This window comes from Leptonychotes weddellii, chromosome 6 (genome assembly GCF_054177405.1).
Source record: "Leptonychotes weddellii isolate Sample4059 chromosome 6, ASM5417740v2, whole genome shotgun sequence".
In the NCBI taxonomy this organism is placed as follows: Eukaryota; Metazoa; Chordata; class Mammalia; order Carnivora; family Phocidae; genus Leptonychotes; species Leptonychotes weddellii.
Window position 1 is genome coordinate 31632130 of NC_138374.1, and position 21717 is coordinate 31653846.

Sequence of the window (21717 nt, forward strand, 5' to 3'; positions counted from 1 at the left end):
GTAGCAGTGATAGGGACTCTATGAGTAAAAGGTGGTGATTTTTAGCAGCGAAAACAGCTGTAATTTTTGATGCTTCCTCCTGAGTATCAATCCAGTTATTTCTGTGCTATGTATACCTTTACACAAAAATGATGGTATTGTCTAGGCTCTGAAATCTGCAGTCGCTTATCCTATTGTAAAAATCACAGTTCAGGATACATTTTTTTTTTTTTTGTATGATTCACTCTACACTTTGGCTCCTAATAAAGCATTTGTTGTCCAAGAAAATAATTTTAACTGTAGAAACTTCCACATTTGTTTCAGGTCGGTCTTCTCTCTTTCCCTTTGAAGATGCCTTCCTGGACGACAGTCACGGCGATCAATCCTTGTCATCTGGCTTAAGTTCTCCCACTCGTTGTCAAAATGGAGAACGAGTAGAACGTTACTCTAGAAAGGTGTTTGTTGGAGGCCTTCCTCCTGATATTGATGAAGGTATGATGCATTCATTAATGACTTTATAAAAGCCAGGTTTGTTCTTTGTGTGATTTGACCCTGCCTCTCCTCTCCAAGAAGCTTTGGAACATTCCTATTTTAGTGTTTGGAGGATGAAAATATTTGATAGATGGGGAAGTAATAGATGGTGCATTTCAAGTCTGCTCTTCAAATGTGTTCATACAGGGCAGTCTCCCAGCAGCTTCGTGTTTCCTAGTCATTAATTTGGGGACAAGCTATAAAATAATAATGAAAGTTAATATTTATGAAATTCTTTATAAGCCCATAATTGTGCTAAGCGCTTCACATTACATTATCTCTTTTAATCCTTATAGCTATCCTTTAAGGCATATCCTACCAACTCCATTCTATAGATAAGGAAACTGAGGATCAGAGGGAGACAGTTTGTCCAAGGTTATATAGCTAATGGTGCAGCTGGCATTCAAAATTAGTCTGATTCCAGAGCTTTTGCTCATGTTCATCACACTATCCCATCTCTTATTTTAATATAGGTCTCTATTAATGAAAAGCCCCTTGCCTTAAAAAGAATAAAGACTAATTAGAATTTTTCTTAATAATGTTCTTGAGGTACTGTCAGTCCAAAAGCAAGTTTTCACTAAGGCCCAAAGCCAATCAGCACATAGTAGGTTGTCAATAAATATTTGTTGAACGGATGAATGAAATAAAATTGTGACAGTTACCTTAAGGGAAGAAACAACAACTCTAGTTCTAGTAGGCTTTGGATCTGCTATAAAAATGTTATTAAAACAATTGTTTTGTCAACATTGTTCTAGTTGTGACATTTCTCTAGTTTATCATGATTTTCTTTTTTCATGATGAAAAAGCAATAGTCTAAAAATAGTTTTATGTAAGGGCGCCTGGGTGGCTCAGTTGGTTAAGTGACTGCCTTCAGCTCAGGTCATGATCCTGGAGTCCCGGGATCGAGTCCCGCATCGGGCTCCCTGCTCGGCGGGGAGTCTGCTTCTCCCTCTCCCACTCCCCGTTTGTGTTCCCTCTCTTGCTGTGTCTTTCTCTGTCAAATAAATAAAATCTTTAAAAAAAAAAATAGTTTTATTTAAGACTTATTGCTTTAAAGTTGTACAGAGCTGGAGACTCATTTTCCTCCAAACCGCTCTCATATTAGTGTTAATCTCATCTATCAATTGGATTTTTTTTTAAGACAAAGTTTAGGCCATGGCTGAGAGAGTAGCAACTTAAATCTGAGTGGGAGCTAAATTATAACCTTCTGCTTTGAGTCAGGAGTCAGAAGGAAAAGGTAAATTTATTGAGCTATAAGTTTGGAAACATTTTCTTTATAGGATATGTAGTAGGGGCACCTAGGTGGCTCAGTCGGTTGAGCCTCTGCCTTTGGCTTGGGTCGTGGTCCCAGGGTCCTCAGATCGAGCCCCATGTCGGGCACCCTGCTCAGTGGGGAGTCTGCTTCTCCCTTTCCTTCTTACTGCCCCTCCCCCCGCTTGTGCACTCTCTCTCTCTCAAATAAATAAAATCTTTTTTAAAAAAAAAGAATAACCAAATGTGCCCAGCAAACAATTGTATTTCACTTAGTAGGTTTGGCTTCTGTAAAAATGCTTTAGAAATAGTTCTCAAAATATTTTTTAAATAAAAAGACATGCTTTATGCTACTCTGTTTGCAATATTTTTTTTCTCTTGCTAAGATTGCTTCTTTATTTTGTAGATGAGATCACTGCCAGCTTTCGCAGGTTTGGACCTCTCGTTGTAGACTGGCCTCACAAAGCTGAAAGCAAGTCGTATTTTCCTCCTAAAGGTAATGCACTTAAAATGTCTCCACTGCCTGCCTGTTGGAGAGGTGGCATGACATTCAATAAAAGACAGCCTTTTACTTCTTGAAATAGCAGTTGGCTTTTTTTCCCTAATTAAGAAAATATTTTAATGTTGATCATCTTTTTGTGTCTTACTGTTTTCATTTGGAAACTATTCCCCCAGGAGCACACTGATTATTCCAGGGCATCTCTTGTACTGACAGTGAGATCCTATGCATCCGTTGTGAATGAGCCTTGTGCTAAATTTTCATTATTTGAGAGAAAAAAATCTAGGGGTTTGAAGAATGTCAGTGATGGGAGAGGAAAAGATTATTTAGAGTCAAATTTTATTTGTATCCCATAGTCCTGTAGTTTTATAGATCTTATAAACCCCAAACTTGGAAAACCTAGTGGCTGAAAAGTGACATTGTATGAAATTACCTTTATTCATGTCTGTATTTTAAGTGACTTTGCTTGTTGAGGGGTGGTGGGCAAACTAGCAAAGAACTCTTCACGTGAACTCATCCCTTATGTTTGGTAGGCTTTTTTGGTAATTTACGAAGACATGAAAATATATTACTTTGTTCATAGTTTGTCATTTCTGCAGAATTCAGGGAACTTTTCTAGTTATGTTAACTCTGGGTAAGTTCCTAGAATCATATAGAAGAGTGTTTTGGGTTAAAAAGGAAGTTTTCTTCATGTGTTATATTCTGTAGCTATGTTTCAAGGGTGTCTTTTATCTCTAAAGAATTGGGTTTTTTTGATATACATTATTATGTAACATTAGTCACCACAAGAAGATGGAGTCAAAATACCCTTCCTGTGCTTTGTACAGGAATGAAATTATAGCTTAACTTGGGAAAGGCAGGTGGCTTCGTCTTATGTCTGGTTTCTTTGCCACCTATATTTCTCCCCACTCTCTCTATAACCTATGAAAAGCAGTTACTCACTTAAATAGAGGCTGTTTGTTTACTTTTAACATTTCCTTTTTCATTTTCTCCAAGAATTTTTAAAGTTAAGTAAGTTTTGGGGCACCTGAGTGGCTCAGTTGTTAAGCGTCTGCCTTCGGCTCGGGTCATGATCCCAGGGTCCTGGAATCGAGCCCCACATCAGGCTCCCTGCTCCGCAGGAAGCCTGCTTCTCCCTTCTCCCACTCCCCCTGCTTGTGTTCCCTCTCTCGCTGTGTCTCTTTCTATCAAATAAATAAAAAATCTTTAAAAAAATCATTTTTATAAAAAAAAGTTTTATATTAATCAGAAAAGATAAAAATCACCATGTTGATTATTCCACTGAAGGAATGTGTTCACTACTTCGTAGTACATGTGGACACTATGTAAAGACACATGTTTAAAACGTGTTTCTAAGAGTGCTAATAATTCCTTGAATCAGAGTAGTGTTATTTCAGTGAGCAAGTGAGTTCACCACGCTGTGCTGTAGGTTGTATGCTCTGTAAGGTCACATGTATAAAAAGTACAAGTTGCACATGAGCATCAAAACATGTTATCTCAGTGAAAGAATGTGTTCACCACACTGTGGTGCATGTAACACACTCTGTAAAGTTACATGGATAAGAGATATTTCTAAGAGTGCTAGTGAAAAAAGTAAACATCATGCTGAGAAGGTTATAGAAACAACTCTGGGATAAAAGGTGTCAGGTGGGGCGCCTGGGTGGCTCAGTCGTTAAGCGTCTGCCTTCGGCTCAGGTCATGATCCCAGGGTCCTGGGATCGAGCCCCACATTGGGCTCCCTGCTCTGCGGGAAGCCTGCTTCTCCCTCTCCCACTCCCCCTGCTTGTGTTCCTGCTCTTGCTATGTCTCTCTCTGTCAAAAAAATAAATAAAATCTTTAAAAAAAAAAAAAAAGGTGTCAGGTGATCATCCTTAAAAAAATGAAGATACACATATATAGTTGTGTCCGAGAAAATTATCGCAAACCTACCTCTATGAGACATAATCACTGTATACATTTTATTAAATTTCCTTCTAATGTTCTCTTTATGAATATGAACATTTATATGAAATTTTGCATTTTACATAAATGGGATCACACTGTACCTGCTGCTCAATAACCTGCATTTCCCCCTCTTATATCTTTGTGTAAGAGACCTACATAATTTTAATGACCTTATTTTATTTTATCTGTCCTATTGATGGACACTTAAGTTGCTTCTAGCTGTTCCTTCTCATGGATCATGCTTCAGTGAATACCCTGTGCCTTCATCTTTTTGCCCTTTATCATTGCCTCTTAGGGTGAATTTCCAGAAGTGAGGTACATATTTATACAGATTGCAAAGCTGCCCTTAAGAAAGGTCATATACGTTTATGTTCCCACCAATAGTATCTGATTTGTAAACCAGAGTTATTGAGTCTGAGGAAATGACTCTCTTTCGATCTTTGCCAATCTGATGGTTAAAATAACATCCCCTTCCCCTTTTTTTGACATTCGTTTCTCTTTACTGGCCTTTGAATGTATTTTACTTTTTTAGATTGACTTCTCATTTCTGTCTGGACTTCATATTGGAGTAAGGCACAAGAAGAGATCCAGTTTTCTTTTTCCTAGTAGCATGCCAGTCATCTCAATAGTCATTTATTGACTAATACATTTTTTTCCTCATCAATTTGAGTAAATAAGTGTAAGAAAAAAAAAGAAAGAAGTGTTGATTGGAAGGTTATCTCTTCTGTTTCTCAGTGGAGTGCACAAGTTTCTCTGGAACCGCTCTGTCCAGAATGATAGCTACTAGCCACATGTAGCTAATGAGCGCTTGAAACGTGACTGATTTGAATTGAGATATGCTATAAGTGTTAAATATACACTGGATTTCAAAGACTTAGTTTTAGAAAAAGGTAAAATATCTCACTAGTAATTTTGTTTTCATGTTAGAATGATAATTTTTTGATATATTGCATTAAATAAAATATATTAAAATGAACTTCATCTGTTTCTTTTTACCTTTAAAATGTAAATATTAGAAAATTTGTGTGTGGTTTCTTTGGTGTTTTTTGGTTTGGTTTTGTTTTGAAAATTTTAAGTTACATATGTGACTCATCTTTCTATTGGAAAGCACTTTTCTAGGACAGGAATCCGCAAACTACCTGTTTTTATATGGCCTGTAAGCTAAGGATGGTTTTTATATTTTTAAAAGTTGTAAAAATACACATGCAAGAAGAATATGTAACAGAGACTATATGTGACCCTCAAACACCTTTGCAGAAAGTTTGTTGCCTCCTGCTTTAAAACAGTCTTTGGAGCTACTCATGTAGATTCCGAGACATCCAGTGACAAAGGAGGCAGTTTCTTTTAGAGGAAGTCTATATATTTGCTAGACCTAGCTAATTCTTAAGTTTCAACTGAGTCAAGTGCTTCCCTGCAATCTTTACCCTTCTGATCAATTGTGTCCTATAAAGTAAAGTAGAATAAATTATCATTGTGACCTCTATCTCTTGGTACTGAAAAGACTATTAGTTTCTCTTTAAGTCTTCTCTTTTCAAAGATAAACATTTTCACTTCTCTCAGTCATACCTTATGTCTAATGGTTTCTGTATCACCAATTTGTCTGCCTTTTCTGTATATGTCATATTTACAATATCCTACTTAAATTTGTTACTAAGAATTGAAGAGAAAACATTTGGGTTGGTATGAGCAGTACAAATTTTAGTAATTCTGTTAACTCCATGGTTTTTGGTGCCATTCCTGTATAACAGCATAATAATATAGAGCTGTTGAACATTATATCTGGTGCCTTTATTTTACAACTGAGGTTAAGTGTTGAGATGGGCCATTGACAGCAAGGCCAAGAGGAAGATCTAGATATCCCAATTCTGGTCCACAGGCTTGCATCCTTGCAGAGCAGATTGCCTTCCCTGTGATTAGGGGTTAGGAAGAGAAATAATTATTATACTGCTGGCTCCTTTTGTGTTTTGGCTTTCAGCTAAAGTCTGAAGGTTGACCTGTTTTGGGAGGACCTAAAGAGATTTGGTGTCATTTCAAGATTGAAGTAACTTTGAGAATCCATGCCCATTGCTTTGAATGTTGGGAACATCTAAGGAGTTCATCCCATCTGTTCTGTGCCTTCTTAATAATGCCCCCTTGCTATTTCTACTTTTCCTGAAGTTCCTTAAGTTTTAATTCAGGCCCATGCCTTCTTGGAAATGCCCTTCATGCTGAGTGTACTTTTCTTTAGGTTACCTTAAGTTGGCTATTAGGTACAGTTTGTTTGGCTGTCCATTTTGGTTTATGTGTAAGTAGAAAGGAACCATCCACTATTGAGCCCTTTCGCCTTTTCTCAGAAAGAATATGCCTAATGAAATACACATTCATTCATCTGGCAGGTTTACCTGTACAGATATAGGGTAGGGTTTGTAAAACCATGGCCATTTCAATGGACTGTGGAGAGTTTAAAATCCATGTAGAGAAACAGTGACCAGGCACATCAGTTGTCCCTTTAAGTGTTGTTGGGCCAACACAGTGGGAGGTAATGGAGTCTGGGGCTCTCTCCAGCACAAAGACCACTGAGATATTTGATCAGCCATTTGAGGATATGCAAAGTCCTGTGGATCAGTTTGTCTGTAGGCCACAAGCAGGTAGTTGCTTGTTGTTCTCCAGAGCAATAATGAGAGCATGAAAGGTGGAGGAAGGCATGGAAGTTCAGAATGTGTGTTTTCCTAATTTGGTCTCAGACCTCATAAATTATAGTCCTGTGGGGAAAATAAGAAATTAGTCAACTAGTCAAAAAATAAACACAATTACAAATTGTGATAGTTCTGTAAAGGATAAGTAGAGAGTGCAGTGACTTTAAAAAGGGGGCACCAATTTAGAGTGTGGATATGGAGAAAGCTTCTCTGAGAAGATGACAGTTAAGCAGACCTGAAAATTGAGGAGTTAGCTAGAAAGTTAGGGAAGCAAGTTCCAAGTGGAGGAGTACCATATGGGAACGACTGAGTACGAAAGGGCGTTAGTACCTTTGAATAAATGAAGTGTGGTTGGAATGTTAGGAGAAAATGATGCAAAAGAATGAGCCTTGAAACAGTAGGATTTATTTTTCTTCCCTAAATTGATTTCATCCCCCAGAGAGAGTGGACATGAAGGCATTTGTGTGGTGTTTGTCTTTGGGGTGAAGGAAGAATGGAGTTGGGTCAAATAGGAATATCAGTTTAAAATACTTTCAAATAGCTATTGATAAAATTGAAGCAAAGTCTTGCTTTGTGTTTCCTGCATTTAGTTCTTGATGATGAGAAGAAATCCAACTCTAGCTGAACTATTGAGGAAGAGTTTTCCAAGATTGTCTTTGCATACTTTTTAGTTCTGGAATAGCAGAGTTGAAATTGTGAGGTCTGGAAAGAGAGGTTCTTCCAAGTCTTAGGGCAGGAACCCAATCCCACATTCGTACAGAATGGTAATCAGTGTCACTTATGTTTATAATAGCTTGGGTGCAGGTAATTTAAAGATAGTTATTGAAAAGGGATGGTAAGAGAACAGAATAAATGCAAACAGAGGGCTTAGGTCCTGATGCAAGTGATTATGCGGCTTTGGGAATATCAATCCATCAAATATTTGTTGCTTGTCAGTCTGTGGAAGAGTCCATATTTGGCCTTATGGGGGATGTAGAGAAGATAACCATTCTTGTTTTTGAGAAGGTTGCAGTTTCCTAAAGGAGACATGGAAACAACAGGTGTGAAATACTAAGTAATTGTAAAGAGCCGTAGTTTCTGGAACTAGACTTGCTGGGCTCCTCCGCCTATTTACGACCTTAAGCTTGCTGTTTAACCTTTCTGTGCCTTAGTTTCATCACCTGCAAAAGAGGGGTCATGATAGTACCTACTTCAGAAGGTCATGATGAGGATTAAAATGAGTTCGTAAATTTGTGTGGGGTAATGAAAGCAGTCCCTGCATGCAGTAGATATTATGAATAATATTGTTATTTTTATTAAAATACATATCAACTTATGCTTAATGACAAGTGAGCAAAAAATATTCTATGCAGACAGAAGAGGAACAGATTGCTGCCGGCTGTGCAAAACCTTCATCTTCAAAGCTAGGCAGGAAAAGAATAGGCAGAAATTGCAGGGAGCTGGAATTATGATAATTAGGATTCCTAACCTTTACTGAGGGCTTGCCATCAGCCAGGCATTGGGTTACTATTTTCTAAATCATGTTTAATCTTCCCAACTGCACAAGGTAGGCACCCTTAGCATTCCCATTTTATGTAGAAGAAGAAACAGATTTAAAAGAGGGCAGTTTGTCCATGGTCATGTGTTAATTGGTAGAGCTGGGATTTGAGCCTAAGTAGGCTGACCTCAGAGCCCAAGGCTCTTAAGTATTGCCCTCTACTATTCTCATTTGGGAATAAGAATGGCCCAGAGGTAGGCAGCAGGCTTAATTAAGGCAGGATTATGTGGTAGCCTGACTGCCAAGCCTAGGACTTAGGCCGAGTAACCAGTTATCAAGAATGAAGGCTCTGGAGTAAGCTGTCTGGGTTGGATTCCTGTTCCACTACTTGCCATATCTATGTCCCTGGGCTGGTTATTTTCCTAAATCTCTATTTTTTTAATCTACAAAATGGAAATAATAGTGTCTGATTCTAGTTTGTTATGAGGATTAAATAAGAAAATGTATATAGAATACTTTCATAGTACCTAGATATCATTGAAACCTTTATTTTTTTTTTTTAAGCAAGGGAGAGGTGGTTGAGTTTTTTTATTTGATTTTGGTGTTTTAGCCAGGGTCAGAAAAACTATTCAGGAATTTTCTTTAATCCAGCTTATAAGCAGTAATAAGGACTGCAAAGACCTAAGATATTAGCGTTGAGATGTTACTAGAACAGAGGCAGTAAGAGACCAGTGGTTCTGAATGAGAGTAGGTCATGATGGTGGTAGACTTTGATGGTAGGGTTGTGCTAAAATTACTTCTGCTTAATGGAAGAATCATGATACTGTTGAATGTAGGGGAGTCAATTGAGAGAAAACCAGTTTGATCATGTGACAGTTTGATTAAAGACATGTAGAGTTTGGTGTGTTCTCACATCTGATCTGAGAGGAAATTACTAATAGGCAATGAGATTGTGATTAGGTAGTTTGGGAAAGGAGACTGGGGCTGGAGACACACATCTCTTGAGAGTCATCTTTATAGAGAAGAGGGAAAAGAAAATGATAAACAAATAATAAGTAAATGTTGTTAGGAACTAAAAGGAAAAAGAGAACATGTCAGTAGAAATGTGGGTGAGTGAAGGACTGGGAGTGTATTTGTGGCCTTGTAGGCTAAGGAAAGAAACTTCAAGAAAGTATATCAGCACCATCAGATATTATAGCGTTCCCCTGAGAAGAACTCCATGGAGGGGCATCTGGCAGGCTCAGCCAGTAGAATGTGTGATTCTTCATCTCAGGGTTGTGAGTTCAAGCCCCACGCTGGGTGTGGAGATTATGTAAGAAAAAAATTTTTAATTAAAAAGTAAATAAAATGTTAAAAAAAAAAAAAAGACCATCATGGAATAGAAATGAGTGTGGCCCTCTTGTCAACTATATGATCACAGGAATTTCTATTGTTATCTTAATTCTAGGTGTTAGTATTGTAATGAATTAGGAAAACCAGAACAAAGAAATCTACTTTGCACTGAACGAGTGTTATTTTATAAATAAGAATAATCCTGCCTCCCCAGCAGAACCAACCATCATCATTTTTTGTTTCCTTCCAGTCTCTGTTCATATATATCCTTTTTTGTGGGGCGTGTAATTATAGCAGAAATACAGTTTTCTGGGCCCCTGGGTGGCTCAGTTGGTTAAGCGACTGCCTTCGGCTCAGGTCACAATCCTGGAGTCCCAGGATTGAGTCCCGCATCAGGCTCCCTGCTCAGTGGGGAGTCTGCTTCTCCCTCTGACCCTCCGCCCTCTCATGTGCTCTCTCTCTCATTCTCTCTCTCTCAAATAAATAAATTCTTTTAAAAAAAAAAAAGAAAGAAATACAGTTTTAATCTTCCTTCTTCCCTGCCATGTTACTACATAATTTTTATATTTTTCAAGAGTCTGCCTAGCCTATTGTTACACCTTAATTTACTTGCTTGTTGGTTATTTAGGCTATTATAAATAATGTTCCCTCCTGTTAATATGTCCTTGTATGTGGCTTTTTCTTGCATAGGATTCTCTTTAGGATAAATTGGCAGAACCTTAACTAGAGTTAAAAGAAATGAAAATCTTAATAACTCCAGATTTGATATCACATGGCTTCCCAAACCAATTTTCCTTATGAAGTTTATGCTAATTTGGATATCTGCAGCACCATTTTTGCTTAGTTCCAAGTTAGATAGATGGTACATTGCAGTGTGGACTTAACTTTTGCCTGTGGATTTGGAATGTAATGGACCCCGGCAGAAGCCAGAAACCGCATTGGTATGAATCTTCTACTTGAAGCATTTAAACCTTTCCTCTCAGGTCACATCTGTTGAATCTTTGGTATTCTTTGACATCATCTCCTATCATTCCTATCTCCCTTACCACTCTGGCCACACTGACTTCTTTGCTATTCCTTGAGGTCTACTCAGGGCCTTAGTACTTCCTTTTGTCTGAAACCATCTTTTCCCAGATTTCTGAATGGACTGCTCATCTCTTTCCTTAGACAGACCTCTACTCAAATGTCACCTTAACAGAGGGATCGTTCCTGATCTCCTTATCTAAAATAGCAGTCCCTCTATCCTCTTGCTCTTTGTCCCTCTTGCCCTCATTTTATTTCTTTTTTACTCTCATTTTATTTTTCTTCAAAGTGCTTATCATGACTTGAAAAACTGACGTGTTTCTCTGTTTTCTAGATCGGGATGTAAGTTTTACGAGAATAGGGTGTTTTTATGTTTTGTTCACTGCTCTGTGCCCAGTACCTTGCATACCTGCCTCAGTGGCTGGCCCTCAGATATTTGTTAAATGAATGAATTTTATCTTTGCAAATAATGAACTACTTGCTCAGAGAGTAGAAGTCTATCACATTTTGAAGCTGGAAAGTTCCTTAAAGATCATCTCATTTAAATATAATCTTTATTTTAAACTGAGATTCGAAGAGATGAAGTGTCTTTTCCTAAGAGCGCATGGCTTTTATCAGACAGACTTGGACCTGGCTGATTAGGAGTTTATGCTATTTTATCTGATGAATTATAAAGGAAGTCATTTTTATTTGTTTGACTAGTGTGTATCATTTGTGGGAAAGGAATATTGGTTTAAACTATAAAATCTGATAAATTATGCTGTTATTTATAAGACTGGATTTTATATAAAAATTAGCAACTCAAGTTGTGTGACCCGTGGGACACTTTCACAGCTCTTTAAAAATGAAAGTGGTCCTTGGCTTTTTCCTGAATTCTTCTGTTCTGTTGGTCATGCTCACATAACGGGGTAATTTCCAAGAGCTGGTTTAAGATGAGGTTGTGGGTCTGAGCTGCCCTTTAGCTGTAGCTGTGAGCATGGGGTTACATCCCATATAGCGTAACCATGGGAGTCTGCCTCTTGGGTGATGCCACACCATTTCTGGACGTGAGTACACTGCTTTGTAATTGAGTTCTTTGACTACAAGGATCAGAGGTTCTCTTGTACAACCTCAAGTTGGGGATGTGGTTATAAGTAACAAGGAGAGGGGCGCCTGGGTGGCTCAGATGGTTAAGCGTCTGCCTTCGGCTCAGGTCATGATCTCAGGGTCCTGGGATCGAGCCCCGCATCGGGCTCCCTGCTTGGCGGGGAGCCTGCTTCTCCCTCTTCCTCTACTGTTCTCCCTGCTTGTGCTCTCTCGCTCTCTCTGTCAAATAAAAAAAAAAAATAATAATAATAAGTAACAAGGAGAGCTCCAAAGTAGGAGCTGTGGTAGAACCAGATATCATGGAGGTGTCATGCTAGGGGGTGGCAGGCTGCAGGGATTCAAACAGTGGGAGCTCTGAATTCTTCATTGTAATATCCCACCATTATCGTGACTCAACTCTTCTTTGCATGTGTGCTCGTCTCTGACTGTGCTTCCAGTGGGAAAATTGTTTTCATATTTCTACTTGAATTCCAGAAAGGGGAATCTGATTGGTCCAGTTCATTTTTTAACACCTAGCTGTGACATAGGCCATCCTAAAGACAGTGGCCACAGAACCCTTGACTGCTTAGTAAAGAAACAGCTTAGTTCTGCTTCCTTGACCTTGGGGCTGTGAATGTGACTAGTAGGAGGATAAGGTGGGCCTGACAAGCTTTTATGATGATAGGTATGTTTATCATAACCTCCTTCCTGGGAGAAGAGTCTGTGTCCAAAGTTGCTATCACTAGAGCTACAAAAAAATCTCTGCCCACCCTGAGCCTTCTACCCCTCGTTCTGTACTGAGCAGCTGCTCTTGATACTGCCAGTAGTCTCACCTCTTGTGATGGGGTGGGGGCCAGGGACAAGAACTGGCATCTCTTGGGTAGTCACTACAGCTGCGCTACCATTGTTGGCAGAGGCTTCTGGGCAAAAGTAAGGAGAGCAGCCAGCTGCAGATGTTGGACAGGAGATTGACCAAGTGGCTCTGAAACCATGTTCAGAAGTTGGTGATGCTGGCAGCGGAGTGGAGGAAGCTGTCTCGGCCCACTTGGGCAGCCAGTTTCAGTTCTGACGGTCCAGGGGCACAGGATTCGGGTGCACAGCTGGCTGAACAGGAACAGTAGCAGTCATGCTGATTTATGCAGCAATAACTCATGCCTTTCGATCTGATGATTCCCACCCACCTTGAGTAAAGTGTGTGCTTCTGAGTGGCTGTTTGTTCTGGTGATCATGTATTTCTTCTGCGCTGGCTGGGCTGGCTTGACTGCTGGTCCTGCTGGGACCAAGGTCATGCAGTTGTGGAAGGGTATGGTATACAATACCAGCGTGGTTTGTGAACCTGGCACAAGCCAGGCCACATGAGTTTCAGATTAACTTTGAGGCAGCCAGCTACAGAGAGCCTGTGTGAAGAACAGGAAAGAAGACTCTAGTTTAAATGGACAAAAATAGGTCATTGTGAAGCTGCATAGGCTGCATTCATGGCATCTATTTCTTTTTCCTTTAATTTATCTAACTCTGGCTTTGGAAAGGAAAGTTTTCACACTTCCCATTTTTTCCCCTTGTAGTATAACTTGAATGGAAATAAGTCTGTTGTTTTAGGCCCAGATTCCAATTTTTCTACTTTTTGCGTTCCATAAACTGATCCAAGTTGGGAAACTAAAGGGTTTTAGCCTGTACTTAACCTTTTGCAGTTTGTAAGATTTGAGTAATACTTTGCCTTTTTTTAAAAAAAAAAAAAAGCAGGTCCTGGCTTACAATACTCATACCCTTTAGTGAATTCTGTATTTTAATTGATCTAAGTTTTCATTCTCAGGAAGGATTTTCTTATAAAAACATGGAAACTGTACTGCAGAGTAGCAGGAGTGGGCTTTTTGTTTTATTTTGTCCTTTTTTGACCTATTATTGCTTTTAAAAGCTTAGCACACACTCAGTTTAAACTGTTTTATTAAACACCTATCTCTTCTGCCTTGTACTGAAGGTGAACTATAAGAGTGAGTCTTTGATTTCAGAGCATTTATAGTTTGAGGGACTGTATAGAAAGGAGTAGGCAGAGGAATATACAGGCGACAAGACAGAGCCTGAGCAGCCACATACATAACAGAGACACCCTGTACTCTGTCACAACAGTACCTGTTGTGCTATGTCCAGACAGAAATGCTAGGAACAGGGGAGATGCTTGTTCAGCACAGAGAAGTCAAAACCACCCCTGATGAGAATGTTCTTTGGAAGAGAGTAGCTCTCAGGAACTGAAATGGAAGGTGCAAATTTGACAGGCTGAGGCAGGGTGAATGTTTTCACAGAGGGTGTAGATTGGGACAGGACTTGCTGATAGGAATTGGATAAGCAAGTGAAACCAAGAGAGGATATGTCAGTTGAAAAGGTTTGGAATGGGGGGCGCCTGGGTGGCTCAGTTGGTTGAGCGACTGCCTTCGGCTCAGGTCATGATCCTGGGGTCCCGGGATCGAGTCCCGCATCGGGCTCCCTGCTCGGCAGGGAGCCTGCTTCTCCTTCTGACCCTCCCCCCTCTCATGCTGTCTCTCTATCTCATTCTCTCTCTCAAATAAATAAATAAATAAATAATCTTTAAAAAAAAGAAAAGAAAAGGTTTGGAATGGGGGGCGCCTGGGTGGCTCAGTTGGTTGGGCGACTGCCTTCGGCTCAGGTCATGATCCCGGAGTCCCGGGATCGAGTCCCACATCGGGCTCCCTGCTTGGCGGGGAGTCTGCTTCTCCTTCTGACCCTCCCCCCTCTCATGCTCTCTCTCTATCTCATTCTCTCTCTCAAATAAATAAATAAATAAATAATCTTTAAAAAAAAGAAAAGAAAAGGTTTGGAATGGGAAACTGAGAGGATCTGGTGAACAATTTTGAAAGCTGAGAACAAAAACCTGGGTTGTCTTTCATAATAGAATGGATAGCTTTAGTCAAGGCTTTAGTCTTGTGAAGGAGAAAGGGTGGCACAGGGAGCACCTATTGGCAACAGCATCAAGAACTCCTCAGAGGAGTGGCGCCTGGGTGGCTCAGTCGTTAAGCGTCTGCCTTCAGCTCAGGTCGTGGTCCCAGGGTCCGGGGATCGAGCCCCGCATCGGGCTCCCTGCTCGACGGGAAGCCTGCTTCTCCCTCTCCCACTCCCCCTGCTTGTGTTCCCTCTCTCGCTATGTCTCTCTCTGTCAAATAAATAAAAAATTTAAAAAAAAAAAAAAAGAACTCATCAGAGGAGTATAAAAGTGCAAGAAGAAGGAGAAATTAGAGTGTCAAAGTTCAAGCACTGTAAAAGCAGGCTTGGACCAAAGCTTCATCATAGGGAAGTGTCTATTAAGTTAAAAGTTGTCTGATGCTGAATGAGGGAGGATAACAAGCAGTGGGGGCAAGAGCTGGGTGTTTGTGGACTCAGGTGTGGGCAGCAGTTACTAACTATGTGACACTGAGCAAGTTATTTGATCTCTGACCCTCAGTTTACTCATCTGCGTTAATACTACTCATTGGGTTACTAAATGGATTATAGGAAATAAGGCACATTCATACCAACACAGTACTTAGGCTTAATAGGTGTTAAGTAGTATTAGTGTCCTCCCCCCTGATAAAAATGAAATGCTCAGTAAAAATAAAACTGCCCAACTAGTTTGACCAGTTTTCTCCCACACCCCCAGTCTGATCTCCGTTTTCATGGTCAGGTGCTTGTTAGAACTGACTGTGACTAGAACTGACAGACTGGCAGACTTCACAAGGACTTCTTTATGTAGGAAATGTGAGGTTACATAAACAGAGCAAGTTTTAAGCCCAAATGCCCCAGGTCACTGCCCTGGATTGCAGGACTTTACTAAGAACACAGGCAGTAGATTGCCAATTTTCAACTCTGAGGTGGTTCTACCCATCGGACTTGTTTTCTTGTCCATTCCTACCTTCCTCCGCCCCTGCCTGCCAAGCCAGAAGTCCACAAAGAAACAGTTACTAGTGCAATAAAAAACACAAAACAGTAGACCAAAATGTTTGAGCCTCAGCCCTAGGTAGTAAATATAGTCAAAGAAATATGTTTAGTTCTGAATCCACAGGAAACGTTCAGGAATCCATGGATTTGGGCAGTACCTGCAGAGCCATCTCTACATCTTATCTTAGGCTAATTCCTTCACTTGGAATGTCCTCCATTTTTTCACTATGTCATGCCATTAAGATCTGCTACCACCTACAGAAAGACTTCTCTGATTTCTCTATCCATGTCTTTTTTTTTCTTTTTAAGATTTTATTTATTTTTCAACAGAGAGAGAGAGACAGCAAGAGAGGGAACACAAGCAGGGGGAGTGGGAGAGGGAGAAGCAGGCTTCCCGCTGAGCAGGCTTCCCACCGATGCGGGGCTCGATCCCAGGACCCTGGGATCATGACCTGAGCCAAAGGCAAACGCTTAACGACTGAGCCACCCAGGTGCCCCTCTATCCATGTCTTCTTCACTGAAAGATCTGTCTTCTTTCTATGAAGTCCAACTTTTACAAATACTTCAAAAAAATACTTCTTGGGATCCTTAATGTATTGTTCCTAGTTTATAGTTCTCTATGTACTTATTCTTCATGACTTTTTTGTACTAGCTTATAAATTCCTTAAGAACAAAGTCTTGCTTATGTTAGTATTCCTCTGCCGTGCCTAGAGCACGTAGTAAGTATTCAGTAAATTTTGGAAATAACATGTTTTCATCCCAGAGGGAAAATAAATAGGGAATCCAGTTCAGAGACCTACAGTGTTCTCCAGGTAGCAGGCAGGGAATTGATGAGGTGCTTCAGCTCTTCCCGCCCACTGCCCCCAATCCTATACTCTAACTAATGAACTCTCATCTCTGTTTTCCAAATGAGCCAAACCTTTGACCTTCGATACCTTGGCCTGCACTCCTTCCTGAACTTGGAATGCCCTTACTTCCTGGAAGACTAATTATTGTCCAGCTCATATATGGCCTTTGTTCTATGGCTTTCCCAGATGTTTGGACACCTTTGCTTCATTTGTCTCTCAGCAGTGTTCTGTAGGACACACCCCCAACACAACACCTTTCATGGTGTCCCATAGTCATTTATTTATAGGTTGGATTTTTCTAGGACTTGGCTTCTTCATCTTTGTAGTTTCATTGCCTAGCTTCATGCCTTGTCCCTCATAAATATTTTAGGTTCTATTGAATTGAATCCAAAGACAAAGACTCCTGAGGCAAACCAGGTAAGTCTTCTGACCCGAGAGCCAAGGTTAGTGAGAATGTTTGGAACAGCCTTCTGTGCCAAAAAGTGTCTGAATTCAGGCAGTTCTGGCTGGGGTGGTGCCCTTCAGGTCTGTCTAGGAAGGTCACAGGAAATCAGGGAGCCTGGATTCTGTGCAAGGACAGATCTCTCTCTGTGTGTCCAGACCATGGATTTTTCCTTCTGGGGCTGATCTCACTTAATCAGAAATTGGCTGTCCCTTGGTCAGCTACTGTTTTATGAATGTAGCAGTGGTTTGGAGCACAGCCCTACAAGCTGAAATTGTTTTCCCATTGTAGTTGATAATTGAAACATATAAATCACTAAGAGCATTAGTTGATTTTAAGAACTGTTGGGTCTTTAAAAAATACCCAATAGCTCTTGAGAGAATGCGAGAAGATATTACTCTCTTCCCCAGAAAGACCTTGTGGTTTTTTTTTTTCCTCACAAATTTTTATTTTCAAAAATTTAAAACCAGGGCGCCTCGGTGGCTCAGTCATTAGATGTCTGCTTTCGGCTCAGGTCATGATCCCAGGGTCCTGGGATCAAGCCCCGCATCGGGCTCCCTGCTAGGCGGGAAGCCTGATTCTCCCTCTCCCACTCCCCCTGCTTGTGTTCCCTCTCTCGCTGTGTTTCTCTCTGTCAAATAAATAAATAAAATCTTAAAAAAAAAAATTTAAAACCTACTGGGGCACCTGGGTGGCTCAGTCAGTTAAGCATCTGCCTTTGGCTTGGTACATGATCCCAGAGTGCTGGGATCAAGCCCCACGTCGGGCTCCCTGCTCAGCGGGGAGCCTGCTTCTCCTTCTCCCTCTGCCTGCCTCTCTGCCTATCTGTGCTCTCTCTCTATCTCTCTGTCAAATAAATAAATAAATAAAATCTTGAAAAAAAAATTTTAAACCTACAGAAATACAAATCAAAATCATGATGAGATACCACCTCACACCTGTCAGAATGGCTAAAGTTAACAACACAGAAAACAACAGATGTTGGCAAGGATGCAGAGAAAGGGGAACCCCCTTAAACTATTGGTGGGAATGCAAACTGATACAGACATTCTGGGAAACAGTATGGAGGTTCCTCAAAAAGTTACAGATAGAACTACCCTATGACCCAGCAATTGCACTGTTAGATATTTACTCAAAGGATACAAAAATACAGATTTGAAGGGGTACATGCACCCCAATGTTTACAGCAGCATTATCAACAATAGCCAAACTATGGAAAGAGCCCAAATGTCCATCAACTGATGAGTGGATAAAGATGTGGCAGATATACACAATGGAATATTACTCAGCTGTCAAAAAGAATGAACTCTTACCATTTGTGGCAATATGGGTGCAGCTAGAGTATATTATACTAAGCAAAATAAGTCAGACAAAGGCAAATGCCATGTGATTTCACTCATATGTGGAATTTAAGAAACAAAACAGATGAGTATATTGGGAGGGAAAAAAAAGAGGGGGGAAACAAACCATAAAAGACACTTAAATGATAGAGAACGCACTGAGGGTTGATGGAGGGCAGGAGTGTGGGGGGCTGGGCTAAATGGGTGATGGGCATTAAGGAGTGCACTTGTGATGAGCACTGTGTATTATATGTAAGTGATGAATCACTAAATTATACTCCTGAAACCAGTATTACGCTACATGTTGACTAGAATTTAAACAAAAATTTGAAACAAACAAACAAAAAATTCAAACCTACAATAAAGCTTTAAGAATAAATACAACAAGGGGCGCCTGGGTGGCTCACTCGTTAAGCGTCTGCCTTCGGCTCAGGTCATGATCCCAGGGTCCTGGGATCGAGCCCCACATCGGGCTCCCTGCTCCACGGGAAGCCTGCTTCTCCCTCTCCCACTCGCCCTGCTTGTGTTCCCTCTCTCGCTGTGTCTCTCTCTATCAAATAAATAAATAAATAAATAGATAGATAAATAAATCTTAAAAAAAAAAAAGAATAAATGCAACAAACACCTATATAGCCTTTTTCTAGATTCACCAGTTGTCAGCATTTTGCCACATTTGCTTTTCTTTTTTTTCTGTGTGTGTGTGTATGGTTATCATTTGAGAGTAGGTTGTAGACATCAAGACCCCTCACTCCTAAGTGCTTCTGCATATGTCTCCTGTGAACAAGAAATACCCAGATTGTTCTAGTAATGTCCTTTCGAGCTGTTTTTTTTAATCCAAGATCCAAACATGTAGCCTTAACAACGAAATATAGACTTAATTTAGTTGTCGTATCTCTCTACTGTCCTTGAATTTAGACAGTTTCCTAGGCTTTATATCTTTTGTATCATTTGACGGGTCCATGTCAGATGTTTTATAGAATATCAATTTGGAATTATCTGTTTATTTCCTTATAATGAAATTCAAGTAAAACACTGTTAGCAGAAATAGTATGTAGATGATATGCTGCATTGAGAAGGACATGGTACAGGAGCACATTAAGTCAGTTTGCCCTGATGTTGGTGATGTTGATTTTTATCATTTGGTTGAGGTGTTGTCTGCCGGATTCCTCCATTTTAAAAGTACCTCTCTCCCTTGGCAAATAATGATTAATCCGTGAAGTGATATTTTAGGAGTATGTTAAATATCTTGTATCCCCTTCCCAAATTCACCCAGTGGTTTTAGAATCCATTGATGATTCTTGCTTAAGTCGACTATTACTGTGATGATGATATTCATTTTATTAAAATCTTAATTTAGTGAGATATCTGCTTTTTCACTCCCTCAAGTACCTTTATTCTAAATACATAACTTATGGAGTGCCTAGGTGGCTCAGTCGGTTGAGCGTCCAACTCTTGGTTTAGGCTCAGGTCATGATCTTGCGGTAGTGGGATTGAACCCCATATCTGTTTCAGATTTCTCTCCCTTTCCCTCCTGCTCACTCTGTCTCTCTCTAATTAATTAATTAATTAAATCTTTAAAAATAAATACATATACGTAACTTAGAAATAAATTGAAAGCCAGTAGGCATCTTTACTAAATATGACAATTTGATTGACCTAAATAAAGCTAAATCTAAACTTCTCCTGATGATTTTGAAATTCATCATTTTCATTCTTCTTAATATAGTTCTGTGGGCTTCAGAGCAAATATATCTGCATAGGCCTTAAATTGTAGCACTAAAGCACAGGTGACCACTTTCTGCTACTTAAAACACTGTGAAATGATCACTGTCACAAAAGTAACCATAAATAATAAACAGACCAGTCCTCATTTGCTAATGATAATGAAATTTTTGCTTCATCATTTTTAGGTAAGACATTAGTATAAGTGAATGGATAAAGGATGAGGGCTCTGTAAGCTGACCTGGGTTTTAATCTGAAGTGTCCCTTAACCCCTTGGAGTTTCAGTTTCCTCATCTGTAAAATGAGAACAAAAACGTGTATTTACCTCACAGAATTACTGTGAGGATGAAAAGAGCTTAGAGACGTAAAGTGTTTATTGTGAGCAAAGTGCCTGGCACACTGTAAGCACTTCGTAACTGGTGTTTGTGGTGGTGAAATTGATGGTGATGTTATTTATACTAGGGATTAAGTATAAAAAAAAATTCTAACATGAAAAATTAGGTATTTAAGAGCTCAGGAAGCATCGTTTTTGACAAGTAGCCAAGAACACTTTGGAAATTGTTGTACTTTAATGTGTTCTCAGGTATTAAGAGAAAAAAAAAATCTATTAATTAAATTTAGCCTGTAAAATCCTGGCCAAATAAAATGGAATCATCCCAAGTAAGTCCCTGCAACCCATACCTTCCTGTTCCTCTTTACCCCAAAGAAGTGTGGTCAGTCCAGGCCTGTCTAAAATTCCCTCACTGTTTTCCCCTTTCTCACCCAACCTGTTTGGCACCAGTGGGAAAGCAAGCAATTTCCTGCCATCCATTCTGCCCAACCCAGAGTCATGATGGTGATAGTGTTAAGAGCTCCTGTTGCTTCCCCCAGAGCCCATAGTTCCACCCACAGACTGGCTCTGAGTTGAGGGCCTCCCATAGCTCACCACATCCCTGAAACCCCCTCACACTACTCAGGTATGTGGGAAACAAAGTCACCATTTCTGAAACTTGAGTTTTATGATACTCTTGTCTCTTACTGGCTCAGAGGGCAAGGAAGAACAGAGGGAGCTTATAATTTTTTGGTCAAGCTTTTTTATATACCTTTCAAACTAATAGATGAACCTGCCATCATAGTGACAGTTTGAGGAGCTGTATTTGTAAGTATAATAGGCTTTTATTTGTTTTTTTTTTTTTTTAAGATTTATTTATTTGAGAGAGAGCAAGAAAGCCCATGCACGAGTCGGGGGAGGGGTAGAGTCCCAAGCAGACTCCCCGCTAAGCGTGGAGCCCAACACAGGGCTCAATGCCACCATCTTGAAATCATAACCTGAGCTGAAATCAAGAGCCAGATGTTCAACCGACTGAGCCACCCAGGTACCCCAATAATAGGCTTTTATTTAAAGAATGTATTAGAACCAGCAAATAATATCACATCTGATCATTTTCTCTCCTGGTGGACATGGCTAATTATGTATGAAAACAAAATATTCAGTCACTTTATTATTTGTTTACAGTAATATTCAGCCTATTATTCAAATAACTTTAAGGTTTATCTTTAGTATCTAGATTACTGCCCTTTATTCACCAAACTTGGATCTAAATGTAGACCTTCTGACTCCTAGTCCAGAACTCTTTTCATAGTACCATGTGGAATTTGCCTTTTAGTAAATAATCGATTTAATTT

The 21717-nt window shown here is 39.9% G+C and overlaps 1 protein-coding gene across 8 annotated transcripts in view; it reads left to right on the plus strand.

The window, feature by feature from the left end:
- The window catches only part of CPEB3 (cytoplasmic polyadenylation element binding protein 3), a 190827-nt gene that overhangs the window by 114097 nt on the left and 55013 nt on the right, over positions 1-21717 (plus strand). For all 8 annotated transcript variants that reach the window (XM_081823834.1, XM_081823832.1, XM_081823833.1 and 5 more), the window contains 2 exons: positions 304-471; positions 2168-2257. In XM_081823834.1, the coding sequence (XP_081679960.1) occupies positions 304-471; positions 2168-2257 (258 nt within the window). The remainder of the gene's footprint in view (positions 1-303; positions 472-2167; positions 2258-21717) is intronic.